This window comes from Thunnus maccoyii, chromosome 6, assembly GCF_910596095.1.
Source record: "Thunnus maccoyii chromosome 6, fThuMac1.1, whole genome shotgun sequence".
In the NCBI taxonomy this organism is placed as follows: Eukaryota; Metazoa; Chordata; class Actinopteri; order Scombriformes; family Scombridae; genus Thunnus; species Thunnus maccoyii.
Genome location: NC_056538.1, coordinates 22,774,551 through 22,792,478, shown reverse-complemented (window position 1 = coordinate 22,792,478; position 17,928 = coordinate 22,774,551). Strand labels below are relative to the sequence as shown.

General features: G+C 38.0%; 1 protein-coding gene across 5 annotated transcripts in view; it reads right to left on the bottom strand.

Moving 5' to 3' along the window:
- Positions 1–17,928, bottom strand: part of ncam1b (neural cell adhesion molecule 1b) — a 73,174-nt gene that overhangs the window by 8,759 nt on the left and 46,487 nt on the right. For 4 of the 5 annotated variants that reach the window (XM_042414010.1, XM_042414015.1, XM_042414013.1 and 1 more), the window contains exons 9-16: positions 12,820–12,849; positions 8,606–8,756; positions 8,210–8,397; positions 7,768–7,864; positions 6,186–6,356; positions 5,675–5,803; positions 2,251–2,375; positions 1,665–1,845 (exon numbers count right to left, since the gene is read on the bottom strand). In XM_042414010.1, coding sequence (XP_042269944.1) covers positions 1,665–1,845; positions 2,251–2,375; positions 5,675–5,803; positions 6,186–6,356; positions 7,768–7,864; positions 8,210–8,397; positions 8,606–8,756; positions 12,820–12,849 — 1,072 coding nt within the window. The remainder of the gene's footprint in view (positions 1–1,664; positions 1,846–2,250; positions 2,376–5,674; positions 5,804–6,185; positions 6,357–7,767; positions 7,865–8,209; positions 8,398–8,605; positions 8,757–12,819; positions 12,850–17,928) is intronic. The other variant, XM_042414011.1, reaches the window with a different exon arrangement.

The following is a 17,928-nucleotide window of genomic DNA, read 5'->3' as shown; positions in this document are numbered from 1 at the left end:
ACGACAAATATCTGGACATTAATCTTAGTAAATCACCAAAAAGTTTCATTATACTGATATAATTACAAACACGTTTCAGTTAGATGTTTCTGTTCTCGATGTAAACGTTAATGTTGTAACTGTGTGTGCATCATTTTGTGAGCGGTGTAACAATATAATACATTTTTTTTTTATGTAAACAAACATGTCCAGCAATCAGCAATCACTTGATATTCTATGTAAAATGCTATTCTTCTTTTAATATAACCTCATTTCAATTCAACTATACTTCATTACTGTAAACTGGCACTCCTCTCTCGTCTAGTGCTTGATGACTAGCTGCGCTAATGCTGAGCAGAGTGAATCTGTAGGAGGCGGAGGATTTCCACTGCCTTTGGTTCAGCGCGTCTGTCTGGTCTGTTCTGAAGCTACACAGCACCCTTTTCTCACCCATAACAGAGACACGTCTGTTATGGACAAAGTCTGTTTTTTAAGGAGTGAAAGCGTCCAGAGAGACAGCCAGGCCAGAGAAAGGCGAGCTCTCCTCTACAGTTATGGTGTGAATTCTCTCCCCCCCCCCCCCCCAATGTGAAACTATGAGAGCAGGAATGCAGTGATGAGGGACAAGATGAATGATACCAAAGTGCATGTCACAGATGAACAGTCATCCATAGTGGCTGGATGGGGGGGACAGCACAACCCCGACCACACCAAAATGCACACAGGTTGGGACGAATATGTTCACGTGGTCCACCACACCAATGTCCGGGACCAGGCAAGAGAGCAGGAACATTGAGAGAGGGATAAAGAGAAAGGGACAGAACACAGGACGAGGGGGGGAAAATGAAGGGAAACAAAGAGGAAAAAAAGAGAAGGGTGGGGAAAACAGAGGAAGAGAGAAAGTGAAAATGTGTCTGAAAATCAAAAGTAAAAAAAAAAAAAAAAAAGAAAAAACAGATTTTTCATATCGAGGGAGAAAAAAAAAAAAAAATACAGCAACACATCAAAGCAAAAAGCACAGCACAGAGGGGAAAACTACACCATGTTGACTTGATGGTGACTCAGTGGTGGGTGAGTAGGAAATGCTTTAGATTGGAAAATGAATTAGAAAGACATAATGGTCTGCTGCAATGTTTCAGCAAAGCACTCTGCAGCGTTTAGTGTCACCTAAAGGCCATCTGACAGGCTGTGTGGTTTTTTCTACGCTTAGTAAAAAAAAACCTTCAGCTGCAGTCAAAGCCTGGAGGTACGAGTTAATCAGTGGTTATCAAGGGTCAACGAAAAAAGACTGCTTCCACACAGGCACAAACTATTCACTCTAACTGCTATCTTAACAGTAAACAAAGCTAAAGAAAACTACAGTCGTTCAGAGGAAATCATTTCATCCTCTGTGGAAACTGCCTGTCCCAGTTCTGCGAGAGCAAACTCAAGCTCATTTAGCAAGGGCTGTCAAAACTTTAAAGTGAGAAAATTCAGCCGGAAAATCATTTTTGGCTCATCGCTGTCCAGGAAATCTTTTTTTTTTTTTTTTCCTGTAGATCTATTTAGTTGTCAGTCACCTTTCAGTGCATGAGAGGTAAAAATAGAACGTGATGTTCTGGTTCTGAGCTTTGAGTTTGGCTCCTCAGTTTTCTGGCTGTTTAGTTGCGGTGTGTGTGTGTGACTTGAGGTTGTGAGGGGGGTACCTGGGATGGCTGCCGGCTCTGTGGACGTCCTGAAGGACATGGTGGCTGGCGGGGACTTGCCCTTCTGGTTCTCGGCCACCACGAAGACATTGTACTCTGTGTCCCACTCCAACCCGCTCAGAACCACATAGTCGCTGCCGCTGGGCAGCCGGATTTCTGGTTTCCAGTCTGCCGCCTGTATCTAAAGGCACACAGATACATTTATGTGAACATGACTCAATAAGACTACAACTTAACTTTTACATTTAGATAATGTTTTTGTCATAACTATGGAGCTTTTTAGGGCTGCAACTAACGATCATATTCATTACAGCCAATTATGTTCTCAATTAACTCATTCATCGTTTGATCTATCCGATCCGAACCTAAGGTGACATCTTCAATTGTCTTGTTTTGTCAAAGCAACCGAAACCAAAAGATGCTCACTTTACAATCATAAAACACTTAAGAAAACAAGCAAACATTCATTTTTAAGAGGCTAGAACCTACTTGCTTAAAAAATTACTTGAATGATTCATAAAACTGAGATAGTTGCTGATTTTCTGTCGGCTCTTTCTATTGCGTCAGCTCTGATCGTCATACTCACTGGTTTATAACGGACAAGATAATGTAAGATGGGTGAGCCGCCGTCATCCTGCTTGATCCAGCTGACTTTGAGGGAGTTGCCTTTGGGTTGAAGTGCTCCTTGAAGCTTAGGAGGATTGGGATTTCCTACAGGCACACAAGAGTAATCAGAGGTTATTTAAAGGCTTGTTTAAAGTATGCAGAGAACTAGTGGGTTACTTTATCAGGAGAAAGCAGAGGCGGTTCTGTCAATCCACCTTTAAAATTGTAGAAGGGACCAAAAAAAAAAAAAAAAAAACCTTGAAATTAAGTTTGAAACTGGCCATTCTCCTTGTTGTTCTTTTAGGTCACTTGTCCTTCTTCTATCACTTGTCTCAAGATGGTCAAGTCAAACTAATTACCAAATGACACACAGTAACATGCTTATCTGATTCAGTCTGTAAGTTGCTGAGTGACATTCAATCAGCATAAAAACTGCTGACTGACATTGCCCGTGTCATACAATGCTTTGGGAGAAAGGATTATTTGTCATGGACTGAAGTCTTTACGGCATAACAAATAAGTTTGCCTGCAAAGATAACCACTGGGTGAAATGTTAAAATCAATTTTATATTAAACACTTAACATAAAACAGAACTGTTGGACAATAAAGTTTTTTTGTGTGTGTGTCAGACAAAACAAGTGTAATAAAAGTTAATCAGATGGTAACAAACTGTAAGACAACAAGAGGGAATTTCATTATGTGGTTAGTGTTTATATTCTGACTTGTGGTATCGCTTGCCTTCATAAACCTGATTAAATTGGTCCTCGCCTGAAACACATGAAGACTAAGGCTAAGATTAAACATGATGAACAACATAGAAGATACAATGCATAAGGTTAGGTGTCGCTCTCAGCATGAATACCGAAAACTCTTGATTGAGAACCAGAGCAAACTGCTGGAAGGAGCAGTATTTTGCAGGTAGGTGGGAGGACATTGATTATGATTCTCTTGTGATTACAGGAAACTGGGTTTATTACACACTTGATTTATAGTAACATATCCTGTAAGGAAGAGGGGTGACATCCCTCAGGTAGCAAGCTATCAATAGTATCCGAGGGATGCTGATATTAAACACTCTTGACTGTTATATATTACCATGAAGACAGCTCTGGCTCTCTCTCATTTACCCTGCTGAGGCAGATGTCTACATGACGGATTAATAGGTTTGAGGTAGACACGTACTACGTGACTGCATATAAGCAATTAATGTGGTGTTAATTTGTGGGGTTCTCCGATTAAAGTTAGGAATCTTCTTTCAAATATCCGCAACATCAAGTTACCTTCTGCAGAGTGGAGGGGATCGTCAGCACCATGCAAGACAAATAACAGTCACATGAATTGCACATATGTGAGTGGTTGAAAGGAAAGAGGAAGAAGGACATGAGAAAATATGCAAGCAAAACACACACAAGTAGAGGAGAAAAAAATGACTTGGAGACAAACTAAAACAAATCACTAAAAAGCTTATTATACTATTAAACACAAGAGTGGAGCACAGATGGATTTCTTCTGTATGTTACTATGTGAAAAGTGCAGCAGTCGTCTGACAGCTTCATCTTTTTGACTTTAGAGACTTTTTAATTTGCGAGGCGACTGATTAATCAGTGATGATGGGCCTAATCCACATCTAAACTTTCCCAAATTACACCAAATCGCTGAAGCCAAAGGGGAAATGTGCAGCTTTTGAAATGCAGGAATTTGGCTTATTTTCATCATAGTGTTATTTAAGCCAATTAGTTCACAAGCTGCAAAATCACATAGATATCAATATTCATATTTGGATAACTCAGATGTCAACTCTTGGGTGAAATAAAATCTACAGGTAACAGACACAGAGGAGTTTGCGTTGACGATCAGGCCACAGTTTCTAGACAAAGAAATACACATTTTGCTAAGCTGTAAAGTTCTTACGAATGCAGCTAATCAGCAGAGGTGACGGGGTTATCCTGTGGGGATCGAAAAAGCTACAGCAGTAAAAACTAATCGACTATTATCCTCACTACAGAACAAACCTGTGTCTTCAGAGAAAAAATGAAAAATGCCGGCTAGGGACATAAAAGAAAAGATATCAGGCAATCAGTATCACTTGTCTGTATAAATGACTGCCTGGATCTCTATAATAACAGTTCACTGAGTTTAGCAAGACTCGTTTCTGCTAAGACTGCACCAGAAGAGCAAGAGGGGAAAACATTTTACTTAATAATAGCCACATTTAAGATTAGGATGAGATAGAGCCAAGCGTACATGAAACAGAAACACTGCTTTCAAACGCAGCCTAAAGTAAAAATCATTTAAAAATTATACTTCATGGAAATATTGCCGCATATTAAGTCTAGTTATTCTAATTAGACATACATCAAACAAAATATCTTCAGTGCAAGATTTTTTTTTTTAAATAAATAAATCATTTTAATACCAAAACAGACACTGATTTATTGACTTTGCGATGGTTTTTAATTTTAATCATGAGCGTGATCATGTTATGAATTCCTCTAAACAGTCAAGACAGTCAGAGCAAAGACAGATGAGGCACTTACTTTTGTGGCCTGATGGATACAACAAACAGATCAGCAAATGGGAAAAAAATGAGTGATTAAAATGATGAAATGAAAATATGCAGAGATGAAGACAACACTGAATCATGTCCAAAAATGAAAATGAGATAATTTTTGAGTCAACAGGCATATTTAACATGAAGCCAGCAGGGGGTAGCAGCGTCTTCTCCTAAAAACAAGCATCGCCGACCAACAGAGGGGGCTAAAAACTAACTAATAGAATAAAGACTCACTGCAAGTCTCTCCTACATAGAAGCAAGAAATCCCTCTGTTTCATATTCAAATTCATGGTTTGCAAGCACATTATGACATAATGAGCCTAATAAAATGCTGTAAAACAGTGGATTTTAAATGATTGTGCAATTGGATCCAGTGTGTGCTGAAATGAGAGTATAATTTGATGTGGAAAACAGCAAGATGCTGTTAAACCAGTTGTACTTGATGACAAAAATGCTTCCTGAATTCTTAGATTTAAAGGTCCATTGTCCATTGAAAAAACTAAATAAACAGAACAAGGAGGTCAGAGAGTTAGCTCCTGTTGTCAGCATTACTCCTGGACAAACAAAAAAAACTTGGAAAAGGACAGACATAGACTGAAAAGACACTGCCAGAAGCTTTTGTGACACCGTCCAAACAGTTTCAGTGCCGACTTGAGTGTTGCTGTCCAGCAGCTGAGTAACTCTACAACTCTTTGATTAGTTTTCATGGATCGGTGATGGAAGCGCTTCTGACTCCAAGAGATAGAAGAGAGGAAGGACTTCAGGTAATATGTCTCTGAAGACAAGGGTTAAAAGGGTGTGATAAAAGTTCTCCTGTGTCCAGTTAACTGTGCGACATGTGAAACTTACGGACAGGCTCGGTCTTGAATAACTCAGCGGGGCTGCTTTCACCTTCGCCCTTTCCGTTGATGGCTGACATCTTCACTTCGTAGCTGGTGTCTGGCTTCAGGCCGGTGATAGTCACCTCACTGATGGAGCCTGTTACAATATCAGAGGCAGTGCAATCCCTGTTGAGAACACCTTGATAATTCTGATGAGCGGTAAAACAAACACGTCTCCTGTTCCAACTATACATGCATAATTAATTTCATCAAGTGAACACCGATTAGCTTGACTCTGATTTCATTTCAACAATGTTTAAACAGATAAATCTATTTAGAGATGGTCTAAAAGGTCTAAAACCAGATAGAGAAACAATAGTTGTCAGCTGTTTTTCTGTCATCATCACGCAGTGTTAACCTGAATGTGGCTGTAATCTAACAGATTACTTTCAGGATTGGAGTTATTTTCTACATATATCAAATGATCTTTGAACAACAAAAAAACACTACTTTCAACAACCTCATCTCTGTTTTCATACCATCTTGGACCTCAAAGACTCTATGCATCCAGCTGCCCCGGCCGTGTATCCTCCACTCAGCTTTGTATTTGAGGATAGGGACACCTCCAGTGGATTCGGGCTCCTCAAACTGCATCTGTGCTGTGGTTGAGAAAGGTTTCACCTCACTGACGGATGGAGATGACGGCACCTCTGGTAAAGGGAGGAAATAAAGTTGTGATTACAACCAAAACTGTAAGATTGCAGAGTGTCAGAATCCATTGTTCCATTACAATAAGTGACTGAGCTCAGCTGAGTTTGAAAACGCATTTAAAAACAGCTTTAATCTTTGTAAGAAATCTACGATCTGTGACACTAATGCCATTTTTCTGTCTCAAGGTGCTGCATGCTCTTGACATTATTTCACAAAATAAAAATGAACGTTGGATTTAAATACAGCTCTGACTGAATGATTCAAGTGTAAGCTGACTCTAGTACAGAATAGTGTTAGCTTTCCAAAGGCAAAACCTTTGAGAGATTTTGATAAACTCTTGATTTCAGATGCACTCAAACACCTTGCAGTCATCTAAACACAACCTAATGTTTCAGTATAATGGAAATATCCTACAACTGTGAACAGCTGGTACTGAAGGACATAAAAACATCCCTTAATTTTGGATTTGTGTAGAAAATATCTGACCTACGGCATACTCAATTAATTAATGATTAAGTTTTCCTTTACATTCCCCTCTTGTCATGTTTATTGATCAAAACAACCTTGTTTTGGTTCACCTACCACTGCACTCCATCTTTTAGAGAAAATAACATTTAATCCATTAAACCTCTTGAGCTCGGCCATATACGAGTCCTGGTGGCTGTTATAAATTCACGTCCTCTGATGTGAGCACAGTTTTAAATTGAAGGCACACTGTAATTACTGCGGTTACCCATGTTGTGCTCTGAGTGAAGAATGTGGTGTTCTCAATTCATTTACTTCAGATTGTGGCTTAAGAGTGGCATTATCTCTCTGCTCTCTGTTCCATTTGTCTAATGTGTTGGCGAGTGTACAGTCTCTGGTATCAGCTGCTGCTGAGTAGATGTTACAATAAAATTCTGTAACTGCTTTAAATGCTCTTTTACCTAGCACACACACACGCTGAAATTCATGCTAAATAGTATAATATACAGTGTTTTTCAGCTGCACTGAGAGAAATCTTTAGGGCTGTTGTATTTTCTAAACAACCAGAGGGAAGGAACATTTCATCTAAATTAAACATCCATCTAAACAAACACTGCCCTGTGTAATCTCATAATGTGCTAGATGTTTTGGTCTAATGTGTGTTTTGAATATGGGTGAAAAATCTGTTTTTGAAGCCTGGAGCCAGGAAAAAGCCTCTTGCATTGTTTTAAATCAAATGTGTGTGCTTCAATGAAAAATACCATTATTTATTATTCATTTGTCACTAATAGGCTGTGTTTGAAGACATTCTCGAATATGTACATCCTACAGAAGACATCTTCCTATCATCAATATTCATTCAATTCATTTTGATCTTCCTGTAAAATCAGACACAGAGTAGATGTGGAACAACACGGCGCTGTGAATCACTGCATCATGACTGACCGGCCTGAATGAGGAGGAACTCCTTGGACTCTGTGCCCATCTCGTTTGAAGCAGTGCAGTTAAAGCTCCCAAAGTCATTTTCAGACTCAGGGGTTATCTAGAGGAGGAAAAAAAATAAATAAATAAAGCAGTAAATATATGAAGAGCAGCGTACCAAAACAGATGAAAAACGTGTGTGTCAAACACTCTCAAAGTGACCTTTTTGTTTGTCCATTAGAGTATCCTATTTTTATTTGTTGCTGTGAGCTTTCCTGCTGCTGAATTATTAATCAGATTTTTTTTCCACAATGGTGCTGAAAGAAAACCCTTCACTTCAAGTCTATGCTCATGAAATCTTGATGACACGAGAAGTGTGCGCGCGTGTGTGTGTGAAGGAACTCTATGTGTATATTTGTAGCTTTATTTTATAGACTGTAAATCATGGTTTGACACACGTGTGTACCTGCAGGTAGCTGGATAACGGAGTTCTGAAGATCTTAATATTCGTGGTATTTGAGTTGGGTAGCTCCAGTCCGTCTCTCAGCCACACAATAGATACTTCACTGGGATGAGCCTTGACCTCACAGCTGATATTGACAGCGTTTCCTTCCCAGGTATACACTGCCACTGCACCGTGGATCTTAGGGGCATCTAGGGAAAAAAAAATGCATTTAACACAAACTTTCTGCCAAAACATTTTAGATTTTGTGATTTTAACACTACCTGGTAACCGTGCTTTGTGGATAAAAATGAATATTCAAGCTTCATATAAGCAGGAAAGGCTTATGTTGTTGTTGTTGGAAGGTGGATGTTGTAATATAGCATGTATATTCATATAAAGAGGGATGGAAATACTTACAGCGGACTTCCAGGTTCGCCAGCTGCTCATCCTCTCCGATGGCACTGCGTGCTGAGCAGAGGTACTGGCCAGCGTCTGTATACTTCACATCCTTCAGGGTGAGGGAGGACACACGAGCATCACTCCTCACCACCACATTTCCATCCTGACTCTAAATGGAGGCAGAAAATGACTCGGTTTAGTTGAAAATGGAAATCACATTCATTATTTTCCATAGCCATATTGCACATTTACATATACAATGCACAAGTCTGCAGAAAGATGCGTAACCCTGAAAAAAAAAAAAAAAAAAAAAAAAAAGCTTAAGAAAGCCTGCCTTTTTATGAGGAGAATAGACATTAATGAAAAAGGCACACTCTGTTCTGTAAAGACATGGAAATGTAAGGACACAGTTGACAGTACAGGGGAGCTTATCAATAATTGATGACAGAAGGCACTGGAAACCATCTAGAGCTTTTCACACGCAGAGCTTAGCAACTCGTGAAATATGCTGATGCATGACGCTAGACAGCAGAGCGTTACTTTACATGCCACACGTGCACTTTTATTTACACTGATGACGCTCGAGGTTCAGTGTCATTTTTAGTAAAATAACATTTTGACTTGTTTGTTGTAGTTATTAACCTTCATGAAGCATGTGGCCCCAGTTTCAGTGATAAAGAGTCACATAGCATATGAAACCAGGGAAATAACAACAGACAGCTGGCTAATGAGATGTGTAAATGACCTTCCTACTCTAGAGATACCTGGTTTCATTAACTTGATATGCAGAGTTACAACATCCAACCATAAGTAGCTTCCTCACGTCCATGGTCAACAGCTCTGTGTTGTTGAGGTTGTTATGTCATCTGACACTAAATTGTCAGGGTGTAAAGTTTCAGACAGACAGACTTTCTCCACCAGGATATTACATATCAAAACATTTATTATACATATTCTAAATCTTAATTTCCCATCACTGAAGATTTGGGTGAACAATACTGCAACACTTTCATTAAGCTGCTAATGACAGAAAAACAGTATTCTAGACAGTTTTCCTCTGAACACAGTATCTCAAACTCAGTGAGTCTCAAACTAATTTAAATTGTGCAGTTTAATATATGGATTTGGGACATGCAAGTGTTATTATACGGCACTGTTTTAGACTGTAAGCTTTGGTATTTTTGTGAATTGTTCCTTTTATAAAGGTGCTGCAGTACTGAATATCTAAGCACCTCTTTTGGTTGCTTGCATGGCTTTGATCCAAGCTGCAGGCAAAACAATGGCATGGATGCTTTTACACATATTGAATTAGGGCCTAGTCTGGGCAGCCATGTAAGAGAAACCCTTGTTAGTTTGTATTCAAATTCAATAGACAAAGCATGTCTGGGGCATCCATTATGCATAACGGGTAGCAGGACCAGGGAGACACTTACATAACACACTACCCTTTTACTCTGACCCCTGTGCAGAAAGCATTCCCTCTCTCTCTCAACCCCTGGATTACCGCTTCTGGCTCCTGCATCTGTGCAACATGCCACATAATATGAGCCATGATGTCCAAATTAGTCAGTAACATTCAATACTGATTCCTTTTTAATGTAAAATTTTGGACTGCAGCTACTCAGTCCTTATATGAAGGCCATGATGAATATTATTATCTACCAGAGGAGTATTATTTGTTCAATGCAATGCAGTGCAATATCCTGGTTCGTTAATGTTTCATAACAAAGGATTTTCAGAATAATGCATAATACATTTATACACACATACTGTGTGAGCGGTACAAAAAACACTTAACATGTCTTTGTGAAAAGCAGGTGCAGGGAGAAAACATAAAAGACAAAGAGACAGGAGACTGTTCTTCATAAGCTCCTCTAATAAATCAAACCAAACTGACAGCAGAGCTCTCCAACAGCTTCTTCAGCTTTGCCAGCAGAGGAGAAAAGACACTGCTGGAATGTCGGAGTATAAAATTGAGAATACACTGAGGACATGTTAAACTCATGTCTCACAAAATCTTAACTGGCTCAGCATACAAATGCACCTTCGCCTGAATGTCTCTTAACTTCCGCAGCTTGTCAAATGAACACTCAGCTGCCTACGCATTTGTAACAAACATGCTCAGCATGCTCATAGCACTCCATGCTCATACTCCTCCCCTGTGCGGTTTATAATGTATTTTGCAGAGACACACTGATCAATTCGGAGTGCAGGTGGACCTTAACACCATATCATTATGTCGGAAAGTGAAAATGATTATTATCTGATGTATTAATGTAAACCGATCCGATCACAATCTGAAACCACGAAGGTGCTGTAAATATACTGTTCACATGTTATTATGAGACAGAAATACAAAAATGTTTTTTAAGCCGTGTATGTTTTCCTGTTATTGAGGAAAAGTAGCTCAGTGGGATTATCTTTATCCTTATTGAAAAACTGAGAAGCTTAGGAATCTACTGTATGATGCACTGTTTGGGTTTGTAACAGTAGGATCAGGTGTCTAATAATCTAAATGTTGTTCAAAATGATATATTTTATCCAAACATTCTCAGAAAACATGTTTATCAAATCTAAACAACAATGCACTACTTTAAATCTCATGAGCCATTTGAAAAGCTGTTACATCCAGGTAACTATTTACGTGAAAGCTGATAAAAAAAATGGAGAGATGAACTGGATACCAAGAAAGCACAAACTACCACCAGTACTGAAAAATTCTTCTCTCAGTTCTCTCAGTTATTTTTCACAAAAAGAATCTTTGTCATGTGAAAGAAAGTTATATTAAAGGTTGTTTTATAAATTTGTATGATTGAATTTGCGCTCAATCAAAGATGGTGTGATAAAGGGCTCATTATGTATATAATGAAGATTTCTTTGGTACAAAAAGGGGAATAAATAACAGCAAGGACAAAATAAACAAAAACATCAGTATCAGCATTGGCTACCAGCCAAATTGTTATTTTAAACAACAGTATCAGCCCGGAATTTCACAGTCGACGTATCCCTGGTTTTCACACGCACACACACACACCTGGTAATTACTGTCAGCATGTGCTTGATGAGCAAGCTTCTCACCTCCAGTTGTGGGTAGTGTGAAATGAGGTTTTTCATTCTAAACTTATTGTAATCACAGGCGTTATTAATGAATGGATGTGAGCTGTCATTCTCAAAACACGATTACAGTGACGAGTAAAAGGAAAAGACCATTTTTCTTGATGTACAGTGCTTCCGGCAATTTGAAAATAAATGGGAAGGCTATTTAAAGAACCGATAGTCTAAAAATACTCATCAGTTTCCTGTCAAATGGTATATAGGTATAAATAACGTCGGCAACCCAAATATTTGATCTTTCAGTTGAAGCATTGATGGGTAAATCATCAATGAGAAACTTTAAACATCCGTCGGCGGATGAGTTGATCGAAAACTGACAAGTACTGGCGCACAGATTTCTGTTCATCTGAAAGCCAAAAGATAAATCTGTATCAGCTCCGTCCTCAAGGCTAGTATGGTGCGCTCATCACTAATATTAGAAATTACAAAGTGTTTTTTTCTCACTGATTTTCTCACATATGTAAAACACATATTCAATGGTGGAGAAAAGCTTATGTGGGCAGCTCTTTCTTTTTTGGCCAATTTTCACTTTCTTTCAGAAATAGTCCCTGGCTCTGATGCTCTGAGCTGCTGCACAAAGACTTCTTACATTTTCTCTTACATACACATTCAGTTACTTTGGTCCAACAAATTAAAACTGTATTTTCTAATGTCAAAACGAAATACTGAGGTTATAATCACATTTTGGCAGAGGACTGAGTGAGATGTGAAGATGTGGGTGGAAGGAGAGAATTTTACCTCTCAGCAAAACTTCATGTAACAGAATCATGCGTCAAATCTGTGAAATTTACATACAACAAAACTGATGATAAAAATCAGCTTTGTTCAAGAAAATGCATTGATTTATGCTCTGGCAGGCTAGGTTAAAAGTATGAAACAAAAAAAGTTTAACTAAGCTATAGAATGTGAAGTTTATGCAAAAAAAAACCCCAAGTAAACAGAGACAAAGACAGAAAGACAAGCACTGGCCTGGTTTGACCACTGCATTTTCTCAGGGTTTAGACTCTTCCTGACCCTGATTGATCATGAATTTTGATCTGCATCCATCCGGGATTGAATTAGACTCCCCTGACATGAAAGATAGATGGATGTAGGAAAAAGTCATGCATTTAGAATACCTTGTGTTGCTCGGGACGAGTCCATGACGCCTGTAGAGGACAGAGACAGAACAACAAACAAAAGGCAAAGCAATTCTTAGAGAGTAATCCTTATCCAGGCAAAGCCGGGATGCTGCACACTGCATGCAATTATTAAGTGTCCAGTTTACTTTCTGTACATCTACAGTACCTGAGCTGAAAGTCTGCAGATACAATATGGGGTATGCTGTACGTTTCCCTAACAGAGGAGCTTATTACGTGACAACAAAGGCTTTATTTTAAAAAGGTAAATATTTTTTAAGATCTCCCTGATGTGACATTTTCTGTACTGCACACTGTAACAATACTGTTTCTAAGCCAAAGAGAAGTATGTCTATTGGCATCATGGTAGCACAAATGCTTACAGATAAGAATAATTTATTATTGGTTTATTATTGGTTGATTGGTTTATCAAGAAGAGGTGACTCCATCACACTGCAACAACAGAGATATGCTGGTTGGGTAGAAGTAGTACAGCAATTATTGATTCACGATCCATTTTTGAGGAGCAGCAGTCAATAGGCTTAAAGCAATAGTGAGAATATAACACTCAATGAGACTAAATTTACTCTGGGACTGTTGTCTTTATTTGTGCATTCCTAAAATCAGAAAATAACAGCTTGTATCCTGGTCAATCAAGTCACGGAACAACATTTCCTGAGTTTCTCAATAAGCAATGAGGGGTTTAAAAGAAGCAATTTTGTTGCAGCTCTTCCGAAACCCCCATGTGAGACCTGGAATAAATCTTTGCCTACAGGTGGCGTTTTTTTTTTTTTTTAAGTCTGACTTTGCAAGTCAGATATGCTGCTCTGAATGTTAACAAAAACTCTACTAACCCTACAAATTCAGATTATTCATTGTTATACTCTAATTGTATTACAAGGCTGAATGAGACAAAAATATTATTTGCATAAATTCATGACTTGTATGTCTCATTCATTAAAAAAAAAAAAAATGCCGGTATCTCTTACTGTGGATCTTTAGAAATCCGCAGGCATGTTAGCTTTAAAAATATTCTTTTCTTTATCATATGAATAGTTACACTACAGATTTACCAATTCACCAAACCTGTATTATTTGAATGTTGATAACTAAGGGGTTATTATCCAATGTTGTCATTTACTGCCTCTCCATAAAATCATGTAGTCACAAAATTCTCATATCAACACATTGCAATATAGTCCTCATGTCTGAATGATGAAGTTCAATTTCATTTAGTATTATAGCATATTAACAGCAAAATACAGTTGACTACATTTCTAACTGGGATTTACATGAGTTTAACATTTTATCATGTTATTTTAAGCTACTGAGGAAAATAAAATCACATTGAAATAAGAAGAAATAAGAATAATAAGTAAATAAGAAGAAATAATAAGTCATTATGGGAATGTTAATTTCCCACTCTACTGAATACAGTTATGTTACATCATGATTTGAGATCAAACTTCCAGACAACAAACAATCTTTTGAACTGTACCAGACAACATGCAACATCACTTTAAATCACAATGACACTGAAAAGCCCCAACTCAACAAGACAAAAAGCCTCTTGGAAAGCATGCTCTATTGATTTCAGAATACTGAGGAGAAAATGTTAAGCATGACAATGGGATGTGATGGCCCACATAGTGAAGAAGTGTTGAAGCATAACAGGCAAAAAATGATAAACAGCTATTTCATCAGGTGCAGCAGAAAGAAAATGTCAAGTAAATGAAAGCAATCTGCTGGAATAATTGTCAGACAAAACAGTGAATCAAACCATCAATGAATTCACATCTAAAGTCGCCCCTGTATTATCCTCTCATAATAAATGCAGAAGGCTTATAAATAACACAAAGAACATATGGTGAGTTTGCATTAATCTACCTGATATCAATGACAAACCCCACTCCGTTTACTATAAAAAATGAGCAGGTTCAAAATGACAAAGGTAACAGGAGGCTGGTAAAACACTCATTAGGCAAATCATATGCAAAGCTTACAGCGTGAGTGTAATTTCAATATGTTCTTAAGAGCATTGTAAGTCCTCTACTGTCACAGCAAAACACACTATGCACTGTACATCAGTACGAACAGCAGTTGGCTGTGTATCACCATGGTGATGAGAGAAGCCCAATTAAAACAGGCAACCTAATAGTCTGGAACATCTCTGCCTCATCCACACACTTGTCTGCAGCGATGCCTCTGCAGTAAGTGAGCTGACAAGTATCACTGTCATATCTGTGACAGGTGTTTGTTTAAGACAAAAGGACAATGAACATCAGCAGATGCGAGCTCGCTAAACGGAAGACACCATAACACAATCGCTTCTCCGAACAAATGCACAAAACAATATGGTGACGGTTCCCTTGAGACTTATCATTTCTCCGAGCCCATTGTTATTCCCCTCCATAGAGATTATCCTCCTTCTTTGTTCTGACATGAATTGTAAAGTCAGCATGAAGAGGGTAATGCAGAGGAAGGGGAGACATACTAACACAAATGCACTAAAACGCAAATGTACAGCACCCTAAATGTGTTTCATTCACTGGGTGACGCCTGACTGGAACCGATGATTATGCACATTGTCCTGGTCCTGTGTCATTAACTGCTGAGCCCAGGAACTTGCCAGTACATCACAGAAAAATGACTAGCGATTTAGGGAAGAAACTCTTATATCATCCCACTACAGAGCTAGCAGGCATGCTGTTGTAAATGAGTAGCCTCTTGTGTTTGGAGAAAACAATGCTCTGTCTGCGTTAGCATGCGACACTCGAAGCGTGCCTCTGTTTCTGAAGCCTCTGCGTAAACTGCTGCTACACAACATCAATTACAAATTTTCTCTCATTAGTAATAAAATAATCATGAATTTCTTTTCTCAAGTCTTTCATTTCTAATTTCTGGATGTACGATAGACGAGGCCTTTGGTGGTTTGAAAAAGCAAATTTGTGTCCTAAAACCTATTTATTACAAAAACACAGAACACAATAGTTAAGTACCATCACCCAATCAGCTACAATCTTTAATATGCTTTTAAGTTTTATAATTAGTCCTATTTTGCTACAACTTCTCTCTGTATAGCTCGTAATATTTCCAGATAATTGCAGCTTGAAACCTCTGTGCATCAAGCTGAATGTTTAATATGTATTCAAATAAGCAAAACATTCATTATGTAGATAATGTACAAAGCATGGATAAACGCTTCATTTACATTTTCAGTTATTAAACAGACACACTTATCTAGAGTGACTTGCAGCAAATGCATTCAAAGGACTGAAACAACCGAATACCTCACACAAACCTGATGAAAGTTTTTTAAATAAATAAACACTTAACTTTGATAGCCGTATAAACAAAAACAAAACTATTCCGAGATAGGTGCCAGTTTGAATTTGAAACATAACTCTAAGCAGGCTCACGCTCACGAGTGTGCAACCTTTTTCTCAACATATTCCTTTTATTCTGCCTTGTTTATGTACAGTACCGCTGCTCCTCTATTGTATGATACAGTCATCTCTCTCAATCCTCAAACTGCACCCTTTTACTCACGGTTATCTGACAATACCTCTATCTTCTGACGCTGCAGATTTTGTGTAGGAAGCCATTCAAAACTAATTAGTTTCTACTCGTGTTAACTTTTAATACCCAAGACCACAGTAGAATGAGTCAAACGAAGCCAGACATAGATTTCTTTAAGCATCAAATACAACAATGAATGGTTACTCTGTCCCTGAAGATCAGATGTAACACGGGCTGCTTTGGTGTCTTGCATGATTAAAAAAAAAAACAGAATCTAAAAGTATTCTCTAATCTCGATCTTTTGGCTCAAACATTACAGCTCAATATCTTGAGCTACAGAGATGATCTCCTCAATCTGCTGAATCATAAATATCATAGCAAACTGCAGATAATGTAATTAAAACCTTGACTCTTGGCACTCCTTTCCTTTTTACTTTGACATGTCTAATAGTGTCTCTACTGTAATTGAGAAATTGAAAATGATAAAAGTGTTACATTTCAGTTTAATAAACCCTAACAGGGTTTATTTGTTGGAGGATTGATTCTAGTTTAATAGCAGTAAGTCACAACAACATACAAATGAATAAATAATGTGATGTGATTTTTTTCAAAATTAGCATCTTTCTAATTATATTTAGACTGTGTATTGAACCAGGACAAGACACTATAGTCCTTCAAATGCAAAATGTTTACTGATACACTGCTGCAGTGGTGTAACGGCTGCTTGATGTTTTACTATTTAGCAAAAGTGATCGAATGACTTATTTACCAAAATGTGAATGTATTCCTTTAACAGTCCACAGTCTCCTGTGCAGTCAGGGCTTCAGTTTATAATATTGAGGGGGACATTATTATTTCTGGAGCAGTAGCCCATAACTTAAAAGAGAAATTGAGTTTTTGTGAAATTGAAACTAATTACTAGCTAACTATTAAACCCTGCTAGGATTTTTCATACTACTCCCAAAATCCTCTTCTTGTATGCAACCCAATTTCATTCTGAAAACAAACAGCAGGTTTACTGTATGTGAATAAAGTGTAATATGTGTGATTCTGTATTGTACAGTACATACGACGCTGTAACCACTCTTCTTTAGAGAGGAAATGAAAGAACTGATCGACTAGGGAGCCAAAGAACTGAAAACACATTCAAATAAACAGCTAATTAATTCGATCTACTCATCACCACCACACATCTAAAATGGCACAGTATAGATCTGTACTGGTTTTCTGACCGATACAAAAAATCTCAAATCACATCGATATATTAAAGGATGGGTTCACAGTTTTTCCAAGTCTGTCTTAAAACAACAGTCAGGTGCCCAAATGAGCACTGAAAGAGGTTTTCCTTGCTGTAATCATTTCTCCTGTTCATATTGGCCATTAAAAGACCCCCTTCAAAAGCACTTTCCATTGAAGTATTATCCATGGTGACATTGTTGAGATTGTTGACACATATAAGTATTTTAAGTATTCACTGAGAGTATTGTGAAGCAAAGCCAACAGAGGATTCACCTGCTAAGGAAGTTAAACTCTTTTAATGTCTGTAAGGAAATTTGATGTATTTTCTATCAGTCTTTTATAGAAAATATC